Source organism: Pygocentrus nattereri, chromosome 11 (genome assembly GCF_015220715.1).
Source record: "Pygocentrus nattereri isolate fPygNat1 chromosome 11, fPygNat1.pri, whole genome shotgun sequence".
NCBI lineage: Eukaryota > Metazoa > Chordata > Actinopteri > Characiformes > Serrasalmidae > Pygocentrus > Pygocentrus nattereri.
This window is the reverse complement of record NC_051221.1, coordinates 3,938,168-3,960,718: the sequence shown is the minus strand read 5'-3', so window position 1 is coordinate 3,960,718 and position 22,551 is coordinate 3,938,168. Positions and strand designations below refer to the sequence as shown.

Sequence of the window (22,551 nt, the reverse complement as noted above, 5' to 3'; positions counted from 1 at the left end):
CTCCACTGAAAGAGAACCACAGTGCTACATTTCAGTGAAGTCATTGTACATCAGTGTTGTGCCAGTACACAGCTTTTCTGAACTAGTTCAAGTTCAGTTCATTTGACTTTTTTCGTGAGATATTTAAATAAATACTTTTTTTCACACTACAAGCTAGAAATCACTGTACGTTCTTTGAAACTGCTCATTGTAGACATTTGCTCATGACACTGCAATTGTGGGTTTCTTACCAGGTGATGAAACTTGCAGCAGTACAGACAAAGTAGACCAGTTCTATACTTAGTGCAATGAAATCTACCAACATTTAATTAAAAAAAGAATATATAATATGAAATATGTATATATTATTTGATATATATGATATTATATATACATATGTGTGTGTATGAAATGAGCAAAACTCTTGAATGAGGGTAATGAAGGCAAAACTCAAAGGCAAAAAAAACTTTATTTTTAAGGAAACTGCGTACCTTTATGGTTGATACAGTGATTTTTAAGATGGAACTTTGTGTGAGATGGAACTTTATGCAACTTTAGGGAGGTAACTTCAACTTTCATACAGTATTTGGTGACCTTTTCAATTCAGTGCTGGGGACATGATCTACAGGAACAGGCTGCTGGCAGTTTGGGGTTGGCAGGGGGTCTTTTTTCCCCCAACCTTATCAAGCCAGTGGACTGATATGTGCTTCCTGTCTGAGAATAAACTAATGAGTTACGATGTGATGGTGGGAAATATCAAATCAAATCAAATCAAATTTATTTGTAGCACTTTCTACAACTGATGTGGTCACAAAGCCGCTTCACAGAATTCCAGAAAAGACAGAGTTTTAACATGAATGTAAAACCCCAGGTGAGCAGGCCAGGGGGCGCCAGTGGCAAGGAGAACCTCCCTCAGAGCTGAGGAAGAAACCTTGGGAGGAACCAGGCTCACCAGGGGGGACCCGTCCTCCTCTGGTCAGACTACCTACAGAGTTATTATACTACTAATATTAATAGCAGTAATATTAGTAGTAGGAATAGCTGGGAGTCTATGAGAACATCAGTGTAGGGTGGGCAGCTAGTCCAGGGCAGGTGGCGGTAGCTGGGGCATGGGCAGCTGGTCAGACAGGTGGGAGGTCGTTTACTTGGAAAAAGCTAGGGATCTGTTTGTCTGTCTGTCTGTCTATCTGTCTATTTATCTGTCTGTCTATCTATCTGTCTATCTATCTGTCTGTCTATCTGTCTGTCTGTCTATCTGTCTGTGTATCTGTCTATTTGTCTGCCTATCTATCTATATTTCTATCTGTCTGTCTGTATGTCTATCTATCTATCTATCTATCTATCTATCTATCTGTGTGTCTATCTATCTGTCTGTCAATCTATCTATTTGTCTGTCTATCTATCTGTCTGTGTCTTTCTATCTATCTGTCTATCTATCTATCTATCTATCTGTCTATTTATCTGTCTATCTATCTGTCTATCTATCTATCTGTCTGTCTGTCTATCTATCTGTTTATCTGTCTGTCTATCTGTCTATCTGTCTGTGTATCTGTCTGTCTATTTGTCTGCCTATCTATCTATATTTCTATCTGTCTGTCTGTATATCTATCCAACTATCTATCTATCTATCTATCTATCTATCTATCTATCTATCTATCTATCTATCTGTGTGTCTATCTGTGTGTCTATCTATCTGTCTGTCAATCTATCTATTTGTCTGTCTATCTATCTGTCTGTGTCTTTCTATCTGTCTGTCTACCTGTCTATCTATCTGTATGTCTATCTATGTATCTATCTGTGTGTCTGTCTGTCTGTCTATCTGCGTGTTGTCCAGCAGAGGGCGCCGCTGATGTGAGCGCAGTGCGCATGCTCCGAGCGTTATATAGCTCAGGGACGGTCTCAGTGGTGGAGCAGACAGAGCGAGCTGTGGTTCCTCTCCGGTTCCTCTTGGTTCTTTCCATCCTGATGGCTGAGGACATTCTGCTCTACTGGGGCTCCGGGTCTCCTCCCTGCTGGAGGGTGATGATCGCCCTGGAGGAGAAGAACCTGCACGGGTACAAGAGCAAGCCGCTCTCCTTCAAACAGCAGGAGCACAAGGGTCCGGAGGTGCTGGCGCTGAACCCCCGGGGGCAGGTGAGGACCACTCGACACACACACACACACACACACACACACACACACACACACACAGAGATAAGCAGCCCCGCCGCGCTGTAAACGGACCTGCGGTTAAACCTCCGATCTGACTGAGAAACGCAGCTCTATGATCAGGGGCGTTGCCTGGGTATGTAAAGATCCGGGGCTCTGCCCAATTAATTATATATATATATATATATATATATATATATATATATATATATATATATATATATATATATATATATTTATTTTTATTTTATTTTATTATTATTTTTTTTTTTACAATACGTACCCTGATATATAATGTTTAACACTATAATATGGAGTTACATTTTTTTATTCAACAGATTTAAAATTTAACAAAGGGTGCACAAATTCTGCAGAATGACTGTTGGTGACCTAAAGATAGTGAGCTTTTACTAAAGGACATGGACCAGGTATATTCCATCAGTAAATCCATTCCTCAATAAAGTATGCAAAACAGTATGTAAACAATGGATTTCATGCAACTGTGTAATAATGTAAACAATTCACTTGTTTCTAAATTGTTCTTTTACCTTTTATGACACATTGAAACAAATTATTGAAAGAAATATTAATAATTATTAGTGCTAAGGGGTCTACACAATTAACACTCTTTAAGAATTACTTATTATCTATCCTGTATGTTTTTGCACAGTCTTTCTTCTCCTAACCTGTTCTTTCTTTAGATCAGTCCAGTCCTGATCAGTTCAGTTCATTTCAGGTCTCTCCACATTTCCTCCCTCTCCACCCTCTCTTCTACCCTGTTAAATAGTCATTCAGGAAAGCATGCTTAAAATAAAGCTGGAAACAATATTTTAAATACAAAAGACCGTGCTAAAACAAACTACATCTGGCATTATTTTGCTAGTCTTCGTACTAAAAACATGTGTATTTTATTAATAATGTGTTTATTAGGCATTGTTTTCCATACCGCTTGTATTGTCTTCTCCCATCTCCTCTCCTCTCCAGTTCTACTCTGTTCTCTCCTCTTTCCTCTCCTGTTCTCTGCTCTCCTCTCCTGTTGTCTGTTCTCTCCTCTCCTCTCCAGGTCTCTGTTCTCCTGTCCTCTGCTCTGCTCTCCTCTCCTCTCCTGTTGTCTGTTCTCATCTCCTCTCCTGTTCTCTCCTCTCCTCTCCAGGTCTCTGTTCTCCTGTCCTCTGCTCTCCTCTCCTGTTGTCTGTTCTCTTCTCCTCTGTTCTCCTCTCCTGTTCTCTCCTCTCCTCTCCAGGTCTCTGTTCTCCTGTCCTCTGCTCTGCTCTCCTGTTGTCTGTTCTCATCTCCTCTCCTGTTCTCTCCTCTCCAGGTCTCTGTTCTCCTGTCCTCTGCTCTGCTCTCCTCTCCTGTTCTCTCCTCTCCTCTCCAGGTCTCTGTTCTCCTGTCCTCTGCTCTGCTCTCCTCTCCTGTTGTCTGTTCTCATCTCCTCTCCTGTTCTCTCCTCTCCTCTCCAGGTCTCTGTTCTCCTGTCCTCTGCTCTGCTCTCCTCTCCTGTTCTCTCCTCTCCTCTCCAGGTCTCTGTTCTCCTGTCCTCTGCTCTGCTCTCCTCTCCTGTTGTCTGTTCTCATCTCCTCTCCTGTTCTCTCCTCTCCTCTCCAGGTCTCTGTTCTCCTGTCCTCTGCTCTGCTCTCCTCTCCTGTTCTGTTCTCTCCTCTCCTCTCCAGGTCTCTGTTCTCCTGTCCTCTGCTCTGCTCTCCTGTTGTCTGTTCTCATCTCCTCTCCTGTTCTCTCCTCTCCTCTCCAGGTCTCTGTTCTCCTGTCCTCTGCTCTGCTCTCCTCTCCTGTTGTCTGTTCTCTCCTCTCCTCTCCAGGTCTCTGTTCTCCTGTCCTCTGCTCTGCTCTCCTGTTGTCTGTTCTCATCTCCTCTCCTGTTCTCTCCTCTCCTCTCCAGGTCTCTGTTCTCCTGTCCTCTGCTCTGCTCTCCTCTCCTGTTGTCTGTTCTCATCTCCTCTCCTGTTCTCTCCTCTCCTCTCCAGGTCTCTGTTCTCCTGTCCTCTGCTCTGCTCTCCTCTCCTGTTCTCTCCTCTCCTCTCCAGGTCTCTGTTCTCCTGTCCTCTGCTCTGCTCTCCTCTCCTGTTGTCTGTTCTCATCTCCTCTCCTGTTCTCTCCTCTCCTCTCCAGGTCTCTGTTCTCCTGTCCTCTGCTCTGCTCTCCTCTCCTGTTCTGTTCTCTCCTCTCCTCTCCAGGTCTCTGTTCTCCTGTCCTCTGCTCTGCTCTCCTGTTGTCTGTTCTCATCTCCTCTCCTGTTCTCTCCTCTCCTCTCCAGGTCTCTGTTCTCCTGTCCTCTGCTCTGCTCTCCTCTCCTGTTGTCTGTTCTCTCCTCTCCTCTCCAGGTCTCTGTTCTCCTGTCCTCTGCTCTGCTCTCCTGTTGTCTGTTCTCATCTCCTCTCCTGTTCTCTCCTCTCCTCTCCAGGTCTCTGTTCTCCTGTCCTCTGCTCTGCTCTCCTCTCCTGTTGTCTGTTCTCATCTCCTCTCCTGTTCTCTCCTCTCCTCTCCAGGTCTCTGTTCTCCTGTTCTCTGCTCTGCTCTCCTCTCCTGTTGTCTGTTAGCTAACTAATTCCGATGCTGACTAGTGACAAGCTGCATTTTATTAAGCACACAGTGGGTTTGATCTGTGTGTTTTGATTCGGAGACGTGTGTTTTTAACCAGCTATCAGATCCACAAACAATGTCATCACAGTTTACATAGTTAACTACCGTTACCTTTCTCCTTGAAAAAACGCCGTATATCCATTTTCTTTCACCGTCAGCTTCCTGCAACCTGCTGCCAAACATGGCTAGAGCACATGTGCGCTCCCCCACGGGGGTGGGGGTGGGCGCTCCTCCGCGCCCGCAAAACCAGCAAGCTGATTGGCTGTTTCTCCTGAAAGGCGGAACTTTATCCTCGAAGCGGCACTATGATTGGCGTTAAGAGATTTCCTGTTCTCACAGCAGCATTGGCCTCCTCATTAATAGTACAGCTGAGCGAAAAGGTTCGGGGCTACTGGATAATCATTCGGGGCTGAAGCCCCGGAAGCCCACCCCAGGCGACGCCCCTGTCTATGATCTCTGTAAACTTCAAGAACCCTACTCTGAAGAAACGAGGGGGCGTGGCAGAGAGGGAATGGTGGCCACGCCCCCTCCACGCTCTTCAGTGGCTGAAGCTCCCCTTCCCTTTCTTATGAGCCCAGTCTGTCTCGTTCAGTGCCCATTGTGTGTCTTGTTGAAAATCTGGATGAAAATCTGGACAAAGCCAACATTGTTTTGGTTCCACACGTAAAGATGATGGTTCTTCAAGAGTTCTTTAGTAAAGACAGCAGTTCTACAGACAACCATAAACACTCAAAGTACCATTTGCATGCTCAGAGTGTTCTTTGCATGGTTAAATGGTTCTTCAGATTGATGGAGAACGTGCTGTATATGGTTCTATACAGCAACTGAATAGGTTCTGCTGTTGTATACAAGCTTGAAACCACAGCAATTGAAGAACCCTTTTTGGTGCTATATAGAACCATCTACTACACATTCCCCATCAGTCCGAAGAACCATTTCAGCATGCAGAGAACCCTTTGAGCATATAAATGGTTCTATATAGAACCCATAGTTCTAAACAGAACCATTGTCTTCATCAACCCCAGGAGAACCGTCTTTTTTACGTGTGCAGATATTTGTATGGTAGAAATAAAGGTTTCTAGTTTATGAGGCTTTAAAAACTAAAACAGAACATCACGCCTGTGTGTCTGGTGAGGGTCCCAAAATAAATAAATACAAATATAAATTTACTCAATTTATTTAAAAAATAAAAACCTAAACTATAAAAAGTTTGTCGTAATAAACTGTAAAATGTTAATCTCATTTTTTGCTCTGCGAGTGAAGCTCACCTCAAACCAAACAGTAGCTCTGAACATTTTTCTGTATTATTTTTTTAAGATAAAACAAATGAATAAAATGAGGCCACGCCCATTTCTGAAAGGCTCTGTTCTCAGACAGTAATGAGGAAACGGGACTGGGAGGTCAGTCCTGAGAGCGTTACGGCCCTCGGGAGCTGACCTCTGCGCTTCTCTCGGGTTTGTGGTGAAACTCGTTCAGCACTGTTTCCTTGTTCCGGTGAGAACTTCACAATGATCATTTTTATTATTATAAATAGTTTCCTCAGAACAGAGAACAGTTTAACATTTAAAATCTTAGGAATGACAAATAGCAACAACACAAACAGTACCAATAATCATGTGGTTTTCATTAACAGATAATGCTCTGCTTTTTAGATCCCCACATTCAAGCATGGAGACATTGTGGTGAATGAATCCATTGCTGCCTGCATGTATCTGGAGGTAAGTGAGACCAGACCGAACAGTGAAACTGTAGAACGGACTCAGTTTATATCACAATACCTACATTTAGAGTCGGTTATTCATTCAGCCTAATGAGAAACTGTAGAACGGACTCGGTTTATATCACAATACCTACATTTAGAGTCGGTTATTCATTCAGCCTAATGAGAAACTGTAGAACGGACTCGGTTTATATCACAATACCTACATTTAGAGCCGGTTACTCATTCAGTCTAATGAGAAACTGTAGAACGGACTCGGTTTATATCACAATACCTACATTTAGAGCCGGTTATTCATTCAGCCTAATGAGAAACTGTAGAACAGACTCGGTTTATATCACAATACCTACATTTAGAGCCGGTTATTCATTCAGCCTAATGAGAAACTGTAGAACGGACTCGGTTTATATTACAATACCTACATTTAGAGTCGGTTATTCATTCAGCCTAATGAGAAACTGTAGAACGGACTCGGTTTATATCACAATACCTACATTTAGAGCCGGTTATTCATTCAGCCTAATGAGAAACTGTAGAACAGACTCGGTTTATATCACAATATCTACATTTAGAGCCGGTTATTCATTCAGCCTAATGAGAAACTGTAGAACAGACTCGGTTTATATCACAATACCTACATTTAGAGTCGGTTATTCATTCAGTCTAATGAGAAACTGTAGAACGGACTCGGTTTATATCACAATACCTACATTTAGAGCCGGTTATTCATTCAGTCTAACGAGAAACTGTAGAACGGACTCGGTTTATATCACAATACCTACATTTAGAGCCGGTTATTCATTCAGCCTAATGAGAAACTGTAGAACAGACTCGGTTTATATCACAATACCTACATTTAGAGTCAGTTATATTTGTGGGTGGAGCCTGGGTAAGACAGTAGCTGTAGTGTAGTCACTGTGTGTTGTGATGGTGATCTGTTTGTGTGTTTCTATAGAGTCGATTTAAATCTCAGGGTTCTCAGCTGATGCCGGACAGTGTGACTGAGCAGGCTCTGGTTCTGCAGAGAATGTTTGAGTGCATCACAATGCAGAAGAAAATGTGTAAGATAACATGCACTGCTCTTATAATGTATCTGTCTAAGGGGGGGCGCTATCGTAACTTTAAAATCATTTGAGTAAGAATCTCTGCATCATTCAGTGTGCAAGGTGTAAACAGAGCAAAACAGAGTGGGTTTGGTGTGAAGTGGTTCAGACGTCTTTACAGTGGGGGTGATGGGAACCAGGCGTCGCCATGACTACCACACAGATATAGACACTTTATTTACCATCCAGAACCACCAGAGAACCTACACGAGTCTTCTGAGCTTATATGGAATGTTGATGATGGAAAACAGTGGAAAATCTGGAATAATGAGTTTTCTTTGGGGACTATTTTGCCGCACAGCGCCCTGCATGTCTCCCTCCACCATGAATGGAGTTGAAGTTCTCTAAACTCTCATAAAACAGCGTCTCAGTCATCAGGCAGTGACTTCAGAACAAGTTCATGTAGGAACTTTCTGTGAGGAGCTTTTAGAGGTGGAAATCTGGTTCCTGTCACCACCACTGTGAAATGCTTTGACTCAGATTGACTTTTGAGTCGGTTGTTGACTGATTGATTGATTTGGACTCTGATTCTGATATTGACTGAGATTCTAACATTGATTCTCATGATTCTGATAATGTGTCTGTGATTCTGATATTGACTCATATTGATTCAGATGATTCTCAATCATTCTGCGTCTGATTCTGATACTGACTGATATTGATTGCTATTGGTTCTGATGTTGTTCCATTTTGTGCTGTCCACTGTGTAGATGACGTTGTGTTCTACGAGTGGTTCGTTCCGGAGGGTGAGAGACATGAGTCGGCTCTGAAGAGGAATAAGGAGAATCTGACCACAGAGCTGAAGCTGTGGGAGAGCTACATGCAGAAGGTAGAGCTCACTCAACATCAGTTCCTTGTTGGAGTCTGAGATACATGGAGGGGGTGTGTCCACAGAGAACTTTCTTCTGCTGTTTATGTCTTTGGCCTGCTCCCTTCTGCTCTGCTAATCTAGGTCAACACAGTGGCCATGCCAACAAAGTCACATGACGGAAACTTCTGAATAAGGTGTAACTCAGCTCCAGATCACAAACAAATAAATAAATGAAAGAATGAACTGTGAAATGAAAGCACCAAGATTCAGACCCTCAGGAGCTGCTGTGTCTCCCAACACCACCACTAAACTACACCAGCAGCAGAACCAGAGACCACCCTTCATTTATTTAATCTCCAATCAAATCAGCCTTTATTTATTATTACTGATTTTTAGTGTCAGGAAAAAACACGTCTTTAACAGAAAATCACACAGGAGCCCGAAATGAATCGTGATGTCAGGCTGTTCAGTGTTCAGGGTGTATATTCCTTCTTCTCAGGAGACTCTTTCAGTTCATCTCTCTCTCTCTCTCTCTCTCTCTCTCTCTCTGTAGTTGGATAAAGGATCGTATTTGGCTGGGAAGAGTTTCTCGATGGCTGATGTCGTGTGTTTCCCCTATATCGCCTTGCTCGTCTGGTTTGGGTGAGTTGAACTCTACAAGTCTGTGATAGAGACCCAGAAAAAACACCACAGTCAGACGGAGGGACAGATAGACAGATGTACGCTTAGACAGACAGGGAGAGGCATGGGCACAAACATACCAACAGAGTGATAGATGGAGAGATAGACAAACAGACAGATACATAAACAGACACAGACAAATACATAGATAGATAAGTATACAGATATATACAGGTATAACAAACGGTCCAGTCAGATCATAACAAGCTGACACAAATTTCACGCAGTTTTGTTATTGACCAGTTTCACCTTTACTCAGAACCAATCAAAGTTCAGCTCATAGTTTCCACATAGTTCTTACTGCTGTCGTTACACTGAAATGCGATGTTCCTCAGGGACGTTAACTCATAATGTTTGCTGTCTAAATGGAACCGGAGACTCTCATAGACCAGCTCCTCTCTCTCTCTTTTATTGAGACCTAAAAACCTGAACTGAAAACCATGTTAATTCTTTAAAAACCCATATATATATATATATATATATATATATATATATATATACACTGCTCAAAAAAATAAAGGGAACACTTAAACAACACAATATAACTCCAAGTAAATCAAACTTCTGTGAAATCAAACTGTCCACTTAGGAAGCAACACTGATTGACAATCAATTTCACAGCTGTTGTGAAAATGGAACAGACAACAGGTGGAAATTACTGGCGATTAGCAAGACACACTCAATAAAGGAGTGGTTCTGCAGGTGGGGACCACAGACCACTTCTCAGTACCTTTCTGCTTTCTGTTGCACTGTTAATCAGTCAGTCACTCAGACACACACTCATTCAGTCACTCAGGTCTATCAGACACTCACTCATTCAGTCATTCACTCACTCAGACACTCATTCAGTCAGGCAGTTATTCAGTCCGTCACTTAGCAACTCAGTTACTGTTAGTCAGTCAGTCAGTTACTCATACAGTAAGTCATTTAGTAAGTCAAACAGTCATTCAGTCACTGGTAGTCAGTCAGAAAGTTACTTAGTTACTCAGTCATTCAGTCAGTCAGTCACTCAGTTACTAATATAGTCATTTAGTCAGTCATCCATCCATCCATCCATCCATTTTCTAAGCCGCTTCTCCGTCAGGGTGGAGGATGCTGGAGCCTATATTCAGTCAGTCAGTCAGTCACTAATATAGTCATTCATTCACTCAGTCATTCAGTGTTCCAGTTGTTTTGTTAGTTTTGCCCTCTAAACACATCATTAAAGAACAGCAAATAAACGTCACTCGCTAACATTACTGAATAATTCAAAATAGATACCGAATAATTCATAGTAGATACGGAAGAATTCAGAGTAGTAATGAATACTTCATAGTATATACTAAATAATTCAGAGTAGATGCTGAGTTATTCATAGTAGATACTAAATAATTCATAGAAGATACTGAAAAATTATTATTACATGCTGAATAATTCAAAGTACATACTGAATAATTCAGAGTAGATACTGAATAATTCAGAGTAGATACTGAATAATTCATAGTAGTACTGAATAATTCATAGTAGATATTAAATAACTCAGGGAAGATACTGAATAATTCATAATAGATACTGAATAATTCAGAGTAGTACTAAATAATTTTGTATTCAAAATAATAATGTTGAAAATGTGTCTTGGGTGCCTAAGAGTTTTGCACAGTACTGTATGTTATGTACTGAATATTTTTATTAGATACTTTAAATTTCAAAGTAGAGACTAAATCATTTCTAGTACTGAGTAATACATTTTAAAATTAATAACTGAATAATGTGTCTAGAGTTTACAACTCTAAGGATCAACTGTTTTTCAAGTGCTTGAACATATTTGATATTTATTACATTATTCTTTACCATGTAAAGAGAATAAATAAACCAGCCATTAGGGGTGTACTTTGTGTACTGGTGCCGGTTCCAAGCCCAGATAAACGGTGAGGGTTGCGTCAGGAAGGGCATCTGGGGTAAAACTTGTACCAAAACTATCATGCGGTTCATGAATATGATTGCTATACCGGATCGGTCGAGGCCCGGGTTAACAACGACCGCCTCCGGTGCTGTTGACCAGCAGGGTGCCGGTGGAAAGTGGACTACTGTAGGTCGAAGACCATCAAAGAGGAGAGGAGGAAGGCGGGTTAGACGGCAGCGAGAGAGAAGGAAAGGCAGGAGTGTGGAGGTTAGAGTAGGGACTCTGAACATAGGGACAATGACTGGTAAAGGCAGAGAGCTTGCAGACATGATGGAGAGAAGGAAGGTAGATATTCTGTGTGTCCAGGAGATCAGATGGAAAGGAAGCAAGGCCAGGAACATTGGAGGTGGATCCAAACTGTTCTATCATGGTGTAGAGAGGAAGAGAAATGGAGTAGGGATAATCCTAAAGGAGCAGCTTGTGAAAAGTGTTCTGGATGTAAAGAGAGTGTCAGACAGGATCATGAGCCTGAAGTTGGAGGTTGATGGTGTGATTTTGAATGTGGTCAGTTCATATGCACCACAGGTTGGTTGAAGGTGCACACAGGTGGATTATATCCTTAGCAGGAGATGCCACCTAAAGGAGATTGGAGATTGTAAAGTGGTGCCAGGGGAAAGTGTAGCAAGGCAGCATAGGGTGGTTGTCTGTAGAATGAGATTAGAAACAAAGAAGAGGAAGAGAGTGAAGACAGAGCCAAAGATTAGATGGTGGAAGCTGAAGGAGGAGGATGGTTGCAGGCAGTTCAGGGAAAAATTGCAACAGGCACTTGGGGGCAGTGAGGAGCTACCTGAGGACTGGGAAACTACAGCTAAGGTGGTGAGAGAAACTGGCAAGAATGTGTTGGGTGTTTCGTCTGGTCAGAGGAAAGAAGACAAGGAAAGTTGGTGGTGGAATGAGGAAGTCCAGGAGAGTATTGAGAAGAAGAAGGCAGCTAAGAAAAAGTGGGATAACCAGAGAGATGAAGGAAGTAGGCAGTCGCATAGTGAAAAGAATGGTGGCAGAGGCAAAGGCTCAGGCCTATGATGAGCTGTATGAGAGGCTGGACAGTAAAGAAGGAGTAAAGGACTTGTATCGCTTGGCTAAACAGAGAGATAGAGCTGGAAAGGATGTACAGCAGGTTAGGCTGATAAAGGATAGAGAGGGAAATGTACTAGTGAGTGAACAGAGAGTGTTGAGTAGATGGAAGGAGTACTTTGAAGAACTAATGAATGAGGAAAACGAGAGAGAGAGGAGGACAACGGGGGGAGAGATAGTGGATCAGGAAGTGCAGAGAATTAGTAAGGTGGAAGTGAGGGCAGCTTTAAAAAGGATGAAGAAAGGAAGGAAGAATGTTATTGCAGCTTTCTGCCCTCGCTATTGAGTGCATCTTGTGACAAATTTATACTGTACTGCACTCACAAACACACACACCCTCACCCACATACACATACTTCACAGTCATTTGTGCAGTATTTCCAAGTGCTGTACGTCTCCGGTACACTTTCTTCTCTTTTCTCAGGAGCAACAGTTGGGGAACCATCGCCGTGGCATTTGCGCTGTTTTGTTTTTTTTTCTGCCCTTTTGTTATTTCCCTTTTTTACTTCCCCCCCCCCCCCCCCCCCCCCCCCCCCCTTTATCTCTCCTCTCCCTTCTTTACAGATTCCCCTGGCCTGTCGAGTCTGGCATGATGTTGACACATTTCATTACAATATCAAATGTATAAACAAAATGAAATTAAATAATTAAAAAATAAATAAAGAAAGAAAGAAACACTGACAAGATGAGCCTATAATCTATAGTGCTCATTTTGGAAAAGTAAATTTGTTTGGCACAGTAACACAGTCTGACCATAATTCTGATTGCAAATCTGCCAGACAAGACAGGGAAAAAAAAAAAAAAAAAAGAATGGAAAGGCAGTTGGTCCAGATGACAGACCTGTGGAGGTATGGAGATGTTTAGGAGAGAAGGCAGTGGACATTTTAACAAGGTTTTTTAACAAAACCCTGGAGAGTGAGATGATGCCTGATGAGTGGAGAAGCAGTGTACTGGTCCCCATTTTTAAGAACAAGGGTGATGTGCAGAGCTGCAGTAACTACAGAGGTATAAAGTTGATGAGCCACACCATGAAGGTATGGGAAAGAGTTGTTGAAGCAAGGCTAAGGTGAGAGGTTCAGATCAGTGAGCAGCAGTTTGGTTTCATGCCCAGAAAGAGCACCACAGATGCAATTTTTGCATTGAGAGTGTTGGTAGAGAAGTACAGAGAAGGTCAGAAGGAGCTACATTGTGTCTTTGTGGATCTAGAGAAGGCAGATGATAGGGTGCCAAGACAGGAACTGTGGTACTGTATGAGGAAGTCAGGTGTAGCTGAAAAGTATGTTAGGGTGGTGCAGGACATGTATGACGATAGTGAGACAGTGGTGAGGTGTGCAGTTGGAGTGACAAATGGTTTCAAGGTGAAGGTGGGGTTACATCAGGGATCAGCTTTGAGCCCCTTCTTGTTTGCAATGGTGATGGACAGGTTGACAGATGAGGTCAGGCAGGAGGTTCCATGGACCATGATGTTTGCAGATGACATTGTAATCTGTGGTGAGAGTAGAGAGCAGGTGGAAGAGAATCTGGAGAGGTGGAGGTTTGCACTGGATAGGAGAGGAATGAAGGTCAGTAGAGATAAGATGGAATACATGTGTGTGAATGAGAGGGAGGCAGGTGAAAAGGTGAAGATGCAAGGAGTAGAGGTCATAAAGGTGGATGACTTCAAATATCTTGGGTCAACCATCCAGAGCAATGGACAGTGTAGAAAAGAGGTGAAGAAGAGGGTGCAGGCAGGATGGAGTGGGTGGAGACGGGTGTCAGGGCTGATGTGTGACAGAAGGATAGCAGCAAGAGTGAAAGGGAAGGTTTACAAGACAGCAGTGCGTCCTGCTATGATGTATGGTTTGGAGACAGTGGCTCTGTCTAAAAGACAGGAGGGCTGAGCTGGAGGTGGCGGAGATGAAGATGCTCAGATTTTTGTTGGGAGTGACAAGGCTGGACAAGATTAGAAATGAGCAGATCAGAGGGACAGTGAAGGTGGAGCAGTTTGGAGATAAAGCCAGAGAGGCCAGGTTGAGATGGTTTGGACATGTGTTGAGGAGGAATAGTGGATATATTGGGCAAAGAATGTTGGAGATGGAGCTGCCGGGTAGAAGGAGAAGAGGTAGACCTCAGAGAAGGTTTATGGATGTAGTGAAGGTGGACATGGAGATGGTTGGTGTGAAAGTAGAGGAGGCAATGGATAGGGCAAAATGAAGGCAGATGATCCGCTGTGGCGACCCCTAAAGGGAGCAGCTGAAAGAAGAAGAAGATGTAAGGAGAATAAATGGAATATAAAGCTACAGTAAACACCACCATTTCAGAATCCAGAAGAGTTCATCCTGTGCAAATACTCTGCGTTCTCTAAAGCTCAGTGTTAACACTCTGGTGGTTCTTCAGATTTTTCCTTCAGTGTTTTCCTTCAGTGCTAGATGAGGAAAGCTGCTAGTTGCCAGGTGGTTGCCAGGGTTTTGCTAGGTGGTTGCTAAGGTGTATCTATGTGCTACAGTATTCCAGATGGTTGTTGGGGTGAAAATATGTATTTATTTTTTAATAAAGTTTGAAATTGTACTGTTTGTTTGCCTGTTTGTATTGTGATCAGGCTGAATACAGAGCGCTACCCCAGGCTGGGGGAGTATTACGAGCTGGTGAAGGAGCGTCCCAGCGTTAAAGCCTCATGGCCACAAAGGCTGGAGAACCCTCAGGACCAGGACAACATCAATGGCCTGTGAGGAACCCAACACTCACAGAACAGGAGTCACCGGTTATCCCACCATCCAATGAGGAAATGTTAACGCTCACTAATACAGATTTTTGGGCTTTTTTTGTATGTGTTTGGTAATAATAACTACAGGCTCAATAAGAATGAATGTGAATTAGTGGCATTTGGAGCTGAGGTCTCACCATCAGACACCATCAGATGAGCTTTAGATGAGGAAACCGACTTTCTTCTCATGTTTGATGTTCACCGATATATAATAACTACATCATTGTTTTTGTATATCAGACACCACAATATCTAATCTAACGCCATGCAACAAGCCTCATATGAGAACTTTATACTTCCATTACATTTTATATCTTCACTAAAGCACCTTTTTTGGCCTTCTTTGAATTTTTGAGACTAATGTGACCTGTTATGTGTGAGTAACTACTCCGTGATGACTGTAGTGATTGTATCTTTTCCGGTTCCTGTCAAGTGTCACTGTGATCATGTTAATAAAAGTTAACCCTGTAGAGTCCAGCGTTTCTCTAAACTTATATTATACCTGTACAATGAGTTCACGTTACAAACACCTGAAAAACCAGTTAGAAAACCATTACAGCAGTATCTCACACACACTGAACAACAATGAAAACTATTCAGAGCTAAGACATTTACAAGCTTTTTTTCTGAACTATTTAAACCCAAGACATTAACAGAGACAGTAATACACTAAATATATACACAGTCGTGATTTATAGGGCCATTCCTGGTGGGAGGAGTCTGGCCAGAACCCAAAGCTCTAAATTTACACTTTTGAAAATAACACTATGCACTTTTTCAAGGTTTTTTCTGACGTTAATTTGAAAGATTTATATTTATTGTTAGAGTTTAACTTTGGAATAAAAAAATCTGTCCCATATTTTTATGTCACTATGGAAACACAAAGCTTTAAACCGTAGGCGGAGCCTCATGGCCACATGGTGAGCAGTTAGATCCCATCGTTTTGAAGAAAATGTGTTGCAAAGTCTGAAAGTGTGGATCATTAAGAATCACCATATTTTCTGCAGTTCAGCACTTTTTAGTGTTTTAATGAAAAATATGTTCTGGCTGAGTTTCTGAGCAGAAACAGACACTACTGAAACAGACACTACCGAAACAGTCACTACTGAAACAGACACTACTGAAACAGTCACTACTGAAAAAGTCATTACTGAAACAAACACTACCAAAACAGTCACTACCGAAACAGTCACTACCGAAACAAACACTAGTGAAACAGACACTACTGAAACAGTCACTACGGATAAAGACACTACTGAAACTGTCACTACTGATACAGACACTACCAAAAAAGACACCACTGAAACAGTCACTACGGATAAAGACACTACTGAAACTCACTACTGAAAACTGTCACTACAGAAACAGTCACTACTGAAACTGTCACTACTGAAACAGTTAATACTGATACACACTTCTGATCCAGTCAGTACTGAAACAGTCACTACTGAAACAGACACTGCCAAAACAGTCACTAAGGAAAAAGACACTGCTAGAACTGTCATTCCTGAAACAGAAACTAATGAACCAGTCAGTACTCAAAGTCACTAGTGAAACAGATGCTACCAAAACAGACACTACTGAACCAGTGACTACTTAAACAGACACTACTGAAACAATCACTACTGAAACACATACTGAAACTGTCATTCCTGAAACAGACACTACTTAAACAATCACTACTGAAACAGAAACTACTGAACAAGACACTTCCGAAACAGTCACTACTGAAAGTCATTATTGAAACAGTCACGACTGAAACAGACATACTAAAAGTCATTATTGAACCAGTCAATACTGAAACAGACACTACCGAAACACTACCAAAACAGTCACTACTGAAAGAGACACAATTGAAACAGTAAGTACTGAAGACACTAATGAAACAGACACTACCAAAATAATACTGCTAATACTGAAACAGCTAATACTGAAACTGACACTACCGAAACAGACACTACCGAAACAGTAAGTACTGAAGACACTACCGAAACAGCTACTACTGAACCAGTCACTACTGAACCAGTCACTACCGAAACAGACACTACTGAAACAGTCACTACCGAAAAAGCTACTACTGAACCAGTCACTACCGAAACAGTTGGTGATGGACAGGTTGACAGATGAGGTCAGGCAGGAGGTTCCATGGACCATGATGTTTGCAGATGACATTGTAATCTGTGGTGAGAGTAGAGAGCAGGTGGAAGAGAATCTGGAGAGGTGGAGGTTTGCACTGGAGAGGAGAGGAATGAAGGTCAGTAGAGATAAGTCGGAATACATGTGTGTGAATGAGAGGGAGGCAGGTGAAAAGGTGAAGATGCAAGGAGTAGAGGTCCATCCAGAGCAATGGACAGTGTAGAAAAGAGGTGAAGAAGAGGGTGCAGGCAGGATGGAGTGGGTGGAGACGGGTGTCAGGGCTGATGTGTGACAGAAGGATAGCAGCAAGAGTGAAAGGGAAGGTTTACAAGACAGCAGTGCGTCCTGCTATGATGTATGGTTTGGAGACTGTGGCTCTGTCTAAAAGACAGGAGGGCTGAGCTGGAGGTGGCGGAGATGAAGATGCTCAGATTTTTATTGGGAGTGACAAGGCTGGACAAGATTAGAAATGAGCAGATCAGAGGGACAGTGAAGGTGGAGCAGTTTGGGGATAAAGCCAGAGAGGCCAGGTTGAGATGGTTTGGACATGTGTTGAGGAGGAATAGTGGATATATTGGGCAAAGAATGTTGGAGATGGAGCTGCCGGGTAGAAGGAGAAGAGGTAGACCTCAGAGAAGGTTTATGGATGTAGTGAAGGTGGACATGGAGATGGTTGGTGTGAAAGTAGAGGAGGCAATGGATAGGGCAAAATGAAGGCAGATGATCCGCTGTGGCGACCCCTAAAGGGAGCAGCTGAAAGAAGAAGAAGATGTAAGGAAAATAAATGGAATATAAAGCTACAGTAAACACCACCATTTCAGAATCCAGAAGAGTTCATCCTGTGCAATTACTCTGCGTTCTCTAAAGCTCAGTGTTAACACTCTGGTGGTTCTTCAGATTTTTCCTTCAGTGTTTTCCTTCAGTGCTAGATGAGGAAAGCTGCTAGTTGCCAGGTGGTTGCCAGGGTTTTGCTAGGTGGTTGCTAAGGTGTATCTATGTGCTACAGTATTCCAGATGGTTGTTGGGGTGAAAATATGTATTTATTTTTTAATAAAGTTTGAAATTGTACTGTTTGTTTGCCTGTTTGTATTGTGATCAGGCTGAATACAGAGCGCTACCCCAGGCTGGGGGAGTATTACGAGCTGGTGAAGGAGCGTCCCAGCGTTAAAGCCTCATGGCCACAAAGGCTGGAGAACCCTCAGGACCAGGACAACATCAATGGCCTGTGAGGAACCCAACACTCACAGAGCAGGAGTCACCGGTTATCCCACCATCCAATGAGGAAATGTTAACGCTCACTAATACAGATTTTTGGGCTTTTTTTGTATGTGTTTGGTAATAATAACTACAGGCTCAATAAGAATGAATGTGAATTAGTGGCATTTGGAGCTGAGGTCTCACCATCAGACACCATCAGATGAGCTTTAGATGAGGAAACCGACTTTCTTCTCATGTTTGATGTTCACCGATATATAATAACTACATCATTGTTTTTGTATATCAGACACCACAATATCTAATCTAACGCCATGCAACGAGCCTCATATGAGAACTTTATACTTCCATTACATTTTATATCTTCACTAAAGCACCTTTTTTGGCCTTCTTTGAATTTTTGAGACTAATGTGACCTGTTATGTGTGAGTAACTACTCCGTGATGACTGTAGTGATTGTATCTTTTCCGGTTCCTGTCAAGTGTCACTGTGATCATGTTAATAAAAGTTAACCCTGTAGAGTCCAGCGTTTCTCTAAACTTATATTATACCTGTACAATGAGTTCACGTTACAAACACCTGAAAAACCAGTTAGAAAACCATTACAGCAGTATCTCACACACACTGAACAACATTGAATACTATTCAGAGCTAAGACATTTACAAGCTTTTTTTCTGATCTATTTAAACCCAAGACATTAACAGAGACAGTAATACACTAAATATATACACAGTCGTGATTTATAGGGCCATTCCTGGTGGGAGGAGTCTGGCCAGAACCCAAAGCTCTAAATTTACACTTTTGAAAATAACACTATGCACTTTTTCAAGGTTTTTTCTGACATTAATTTGAAAGATTTATATTTATTGTTAGAGTTTAACTTTGGAATAAAAAAATCTGTCCCATATTTTTATGTCACTATGGAAACACAAAGCTTTAAACCGTAGGCGGAGCCTCATGGCCACATGGTGAGCAGTTAGATCCCATCGTTTTGAAGAAAATGTGTTGCAAAGTCTGAAAGTGTGGATCATTAAGAATCACCATATTTTCTGCAGTTCAGCACTTTTTAGTGTTTTAATGAAAAATATGTTCTGGCTGAGTTTCTGAGCAGAAACAGACACTACTGAAACAGACACTACCGAAACAGTCACTACTGAAACAGACACTACTGAAACAGACACTACTGAAACAGTCACTACTGAAAAAGTCATTACTGAAACAAACACTACCAAAACAGTCACTACCGAAACAGTCACTACCGAAACAAACACTACTGAAACAGTCACTACTGAAACAGTCACTACGGATAAAGATACTACTGAAACAGTCACTACTGAAACAGACACTACTGAAACAGTCACTACTGAAAAAGTCATTACTGAAACAAACACTACCAAAACAGTCACTACAGAAACAGTCACTACCAAAACAGTCACTACCGAAACAAACACTACTGAAACAGACACTACTGAAACAGTCACTACTGAAAAGACACTACCAAAACAGTCACTAAGGAAAAAGACACTGCTAGAACTGTCATTCCTGAAACAGAAACTAATGAACCAGTCAGTACTCAAAGTCACTAATGAAACAGATGCTACCAAAACAGACACTACTGAACCAGTGACTACTTAAACAGACACTACTGAAACAATCACTACTGAAACACATACCGAAACTGTCATTCCTGAAACAGACACTACTTAAACAATCACTACTGAAACAGAAACTACTGAACAAGACACTTCCGAAACAGTCACTACTGAAAGTCATTATTGAAACAGTCACGACTGAAACAGACATACTAAAAGTCATTATTGAACCAGTCAATACTGAAACAGACACTACCGAAACACTACCAAAACAGTCACTACTGAAAGAGACACAATTGAAACAGTAAGTACTGAAGACACTAATGAAACAGACACTACCAAAATAATACTGCTAATACTGAAACAGCTAATACTGAAACTGACACTACCGAAACAGACACTACCGAAACAGTAAGTACTGAAGACACTACCGAAACAGCTACTACTGAACCAGTCACTACTGAACCAGTCACTACCGAAACAGACACTACTGAAACAGTCACTACCGAAAAAGCTACTACTGAACCAGTCACTACCGAAACAGTTGGTGATGGACAGGTTGACAGATGAGGTCAGGCAGGAGGTTCCATGGACCATGATGTTTGCAGATGACATTGTAATCTGTGGTGAGAGTAGAGAGCAGGTGGAAGAGAATCTGGAGAGGTGGAGGTTTGCACTGGAGAGGAGAGGAATGAAGGTCAGTAGAGATAAGATGGAATACATGTGTGTGAATGAGAGGGAGGCAGGTGGAAAGGTGAAGATGCAAGGAGTAGAGGTCCATCCAGAGCAATGGACAGTGTAGAAAAGAGGTGAAGAAGAGGGTGCAGGCAGGATGGAGTGGGTGGAGACGGGTGTCAGGGCTGATGTGTGACAGAAGGATAGCAGCAAGAGTGAAAGGGAAGGTTTACAAGACAGCAGTGCGTCCTGCTATGATGTATGGTTTGGAGACTGTGGCTCTGTCTAAAAGACAGGAGGGCTGAGCTGGAGGTGGCGGAGATGAAGATGCTCAGATTTTTGTTGGGAGTGACAAGGCTGGACAAGATTAGAAATGAGCAGATCAGAGGGACAGTGAAGGTGGAGCAGTTTGGAGATAAAGCCAGAGAGGCCAGGTTGAGATGGTTTGGACATGTGTTGAGGAGGAATAGTGGATATATTGGGCAAAGAATGTTGGAGATGGAGCTGCCGGGTAGAAGGAGAAGAGGTAGACCTCAGAGAAGGTTTATGGATGTAGTGAAGGTGGACATGGAGATGGTTGGTGTGAAAGTAGAGGAGGCAATGGATAGGGCAAGATGGAGGCAGTTGATCCGCTGTGGCGACCCCTAAAGGGAGCAGCCGAAAGAAGAAGAAGATGTAAGGAGAATAAATGGAATATAAAACTACAGTAAACACCACCATTTCAGAATCCAGAAGAGTTCATCCTGTGCAAATACTCTGCGTTCTCTAAAGCTCAGTGTTAACACTCTGGTGGTTCTTCAGATTTTTCCTTCAGTGTTTTCCTTCAGTGCTAGATGAGGAAAGCTGCTAGTTGCCAGGTGGTTGCCAGGGTTTTGCTAGGTGGTTGCTAAGGTGTATCTATGTGCTACAGTATTCCAGATGGTTGTTAGGGTGAAAATATGTATTTATTTTTGAATAAAGTTTGAAATTGTACTGTTTGTTTGCCTGTTTGTATTGTGATCAGGCTGAATACAGAGCGCTGCCCCAGGCTGGGGGAGTATTACGAGCTGGTGAAGGAGCGTCCCAGCGTTAAAGCCTCATGGCCACAAAGGCTGGAGAACCCTCAGGACCAGGACAACATCAATGGCCTGTGAGGAACCCAACACTCACAGAGCAGGAGTCACCGGTTATCCCACCATCCAATGAGGAAATGTTAACGCTCACTAATACAGATTTTTGGGCTTTTTTTGCATGTGTTTGGTTATAATAACTACAGGCTCAATAAGAATGAATGTGAATTAGTGGCATTTGGAGCTGAGGTCTCACCATCAGACACCATCAGATGAGCTTTAGATGAGGAAACCGACATTCTTCTCATGTTTGATGTTCACCGATATATAATAACTACATCATTGTTTTTGTATATCAGACACCACAATATCTAATCTAACGCCATGCAACGAGCCTCATATGAGAACCTTATACTTCCTTTACATTTTATATCTTCACTAAAGCACCTTTTTTGGCCTTCTTTGAATTTTTGAGACTAATGTGACCTGTTATGTGTGAGTAACTACTCCGTGATGACTGTAGTGATTATATCTTTTCCGGTTCCTGTCATGTGTCACTGTGATCATGTTAATAAAAGTTAACCCTGTAGAGTCCAGCGTTTCTCTAAACTTATATTATACCTGTACAATGAGTTCACGTTACAAACACCTGAAAAACCAGTTAGAAAACCATTACAGCAGTATCTCACACACACACGTCTATAGGCATATAATCAAAATAAAATAGTAACTTTACAGTTGAAGGAAAAAACAGTTCACTTTTAATGTAAGTCACTGGAACCAGACGTCTTACCAAGTCATTTTGGGCCGTTTCTTTTGATTCACTCATCATGAAATTTACACACAATGTAAAGGGGACCAAGCATTTTTGAATTATGATAAAAGCTGGAAAACGACTGTGGTGAATTTGACCTTATTAATTCTATAGTCGCAACATTATTTTCTATCATATTGTGTATTACACTGTGTAGATTCTGCTTGTGTTTATCCTGTGGGCCTCTGACTGAAATATGGTGGAGCTGATTCAGGAGGCAGCTGCACAGGATAGGACCCCCCCCGAACGTCAACAAATGCTATATAT

At 42.1% G+C, this 22,551-nt stretch overlaps 1 protein-coding gene, 1 pseudogene and 1 gene segment (V, D, J or C); all 3 read left to right on the top strand.

Moving 5' to 3' along the window:
• Window positions 1-22,551, top strand: part of LOC108412015 — a 380,788-nt pseudogene that overhangs the window by 241,596 nt on the left and 116,641 nt on the right.
• LOC108412222 overlaps window positions 1-22,551 on the top strand; it is a 134,772-nt gene that overhangs the window by 77,915 nt on the left and 34,306 nt on the right.
• Window positions 1,831-15,277, top strand: LOC108412221 (glutathione S-transferase A-like). Its single transcript, XM_037542656.1, has 6 exons — window positions 1,831-2,112; window positions 6,381-6,446; window positions 7,404-7,509; window positions 8,262-8,380; window positions 8,916-9,004; window positions 14,638-15,277. Exons 1-6 carry the CDS (start codon window positions 1,846-1,848, stop codon window positions 14,765-14,767), a joined length of 777 nt encoding a protein of 258 aa, XP_037398553.1. The 5' UTR covers window positions 1,831-1,845; the 3' UTR covers window positions 14,768-15,277.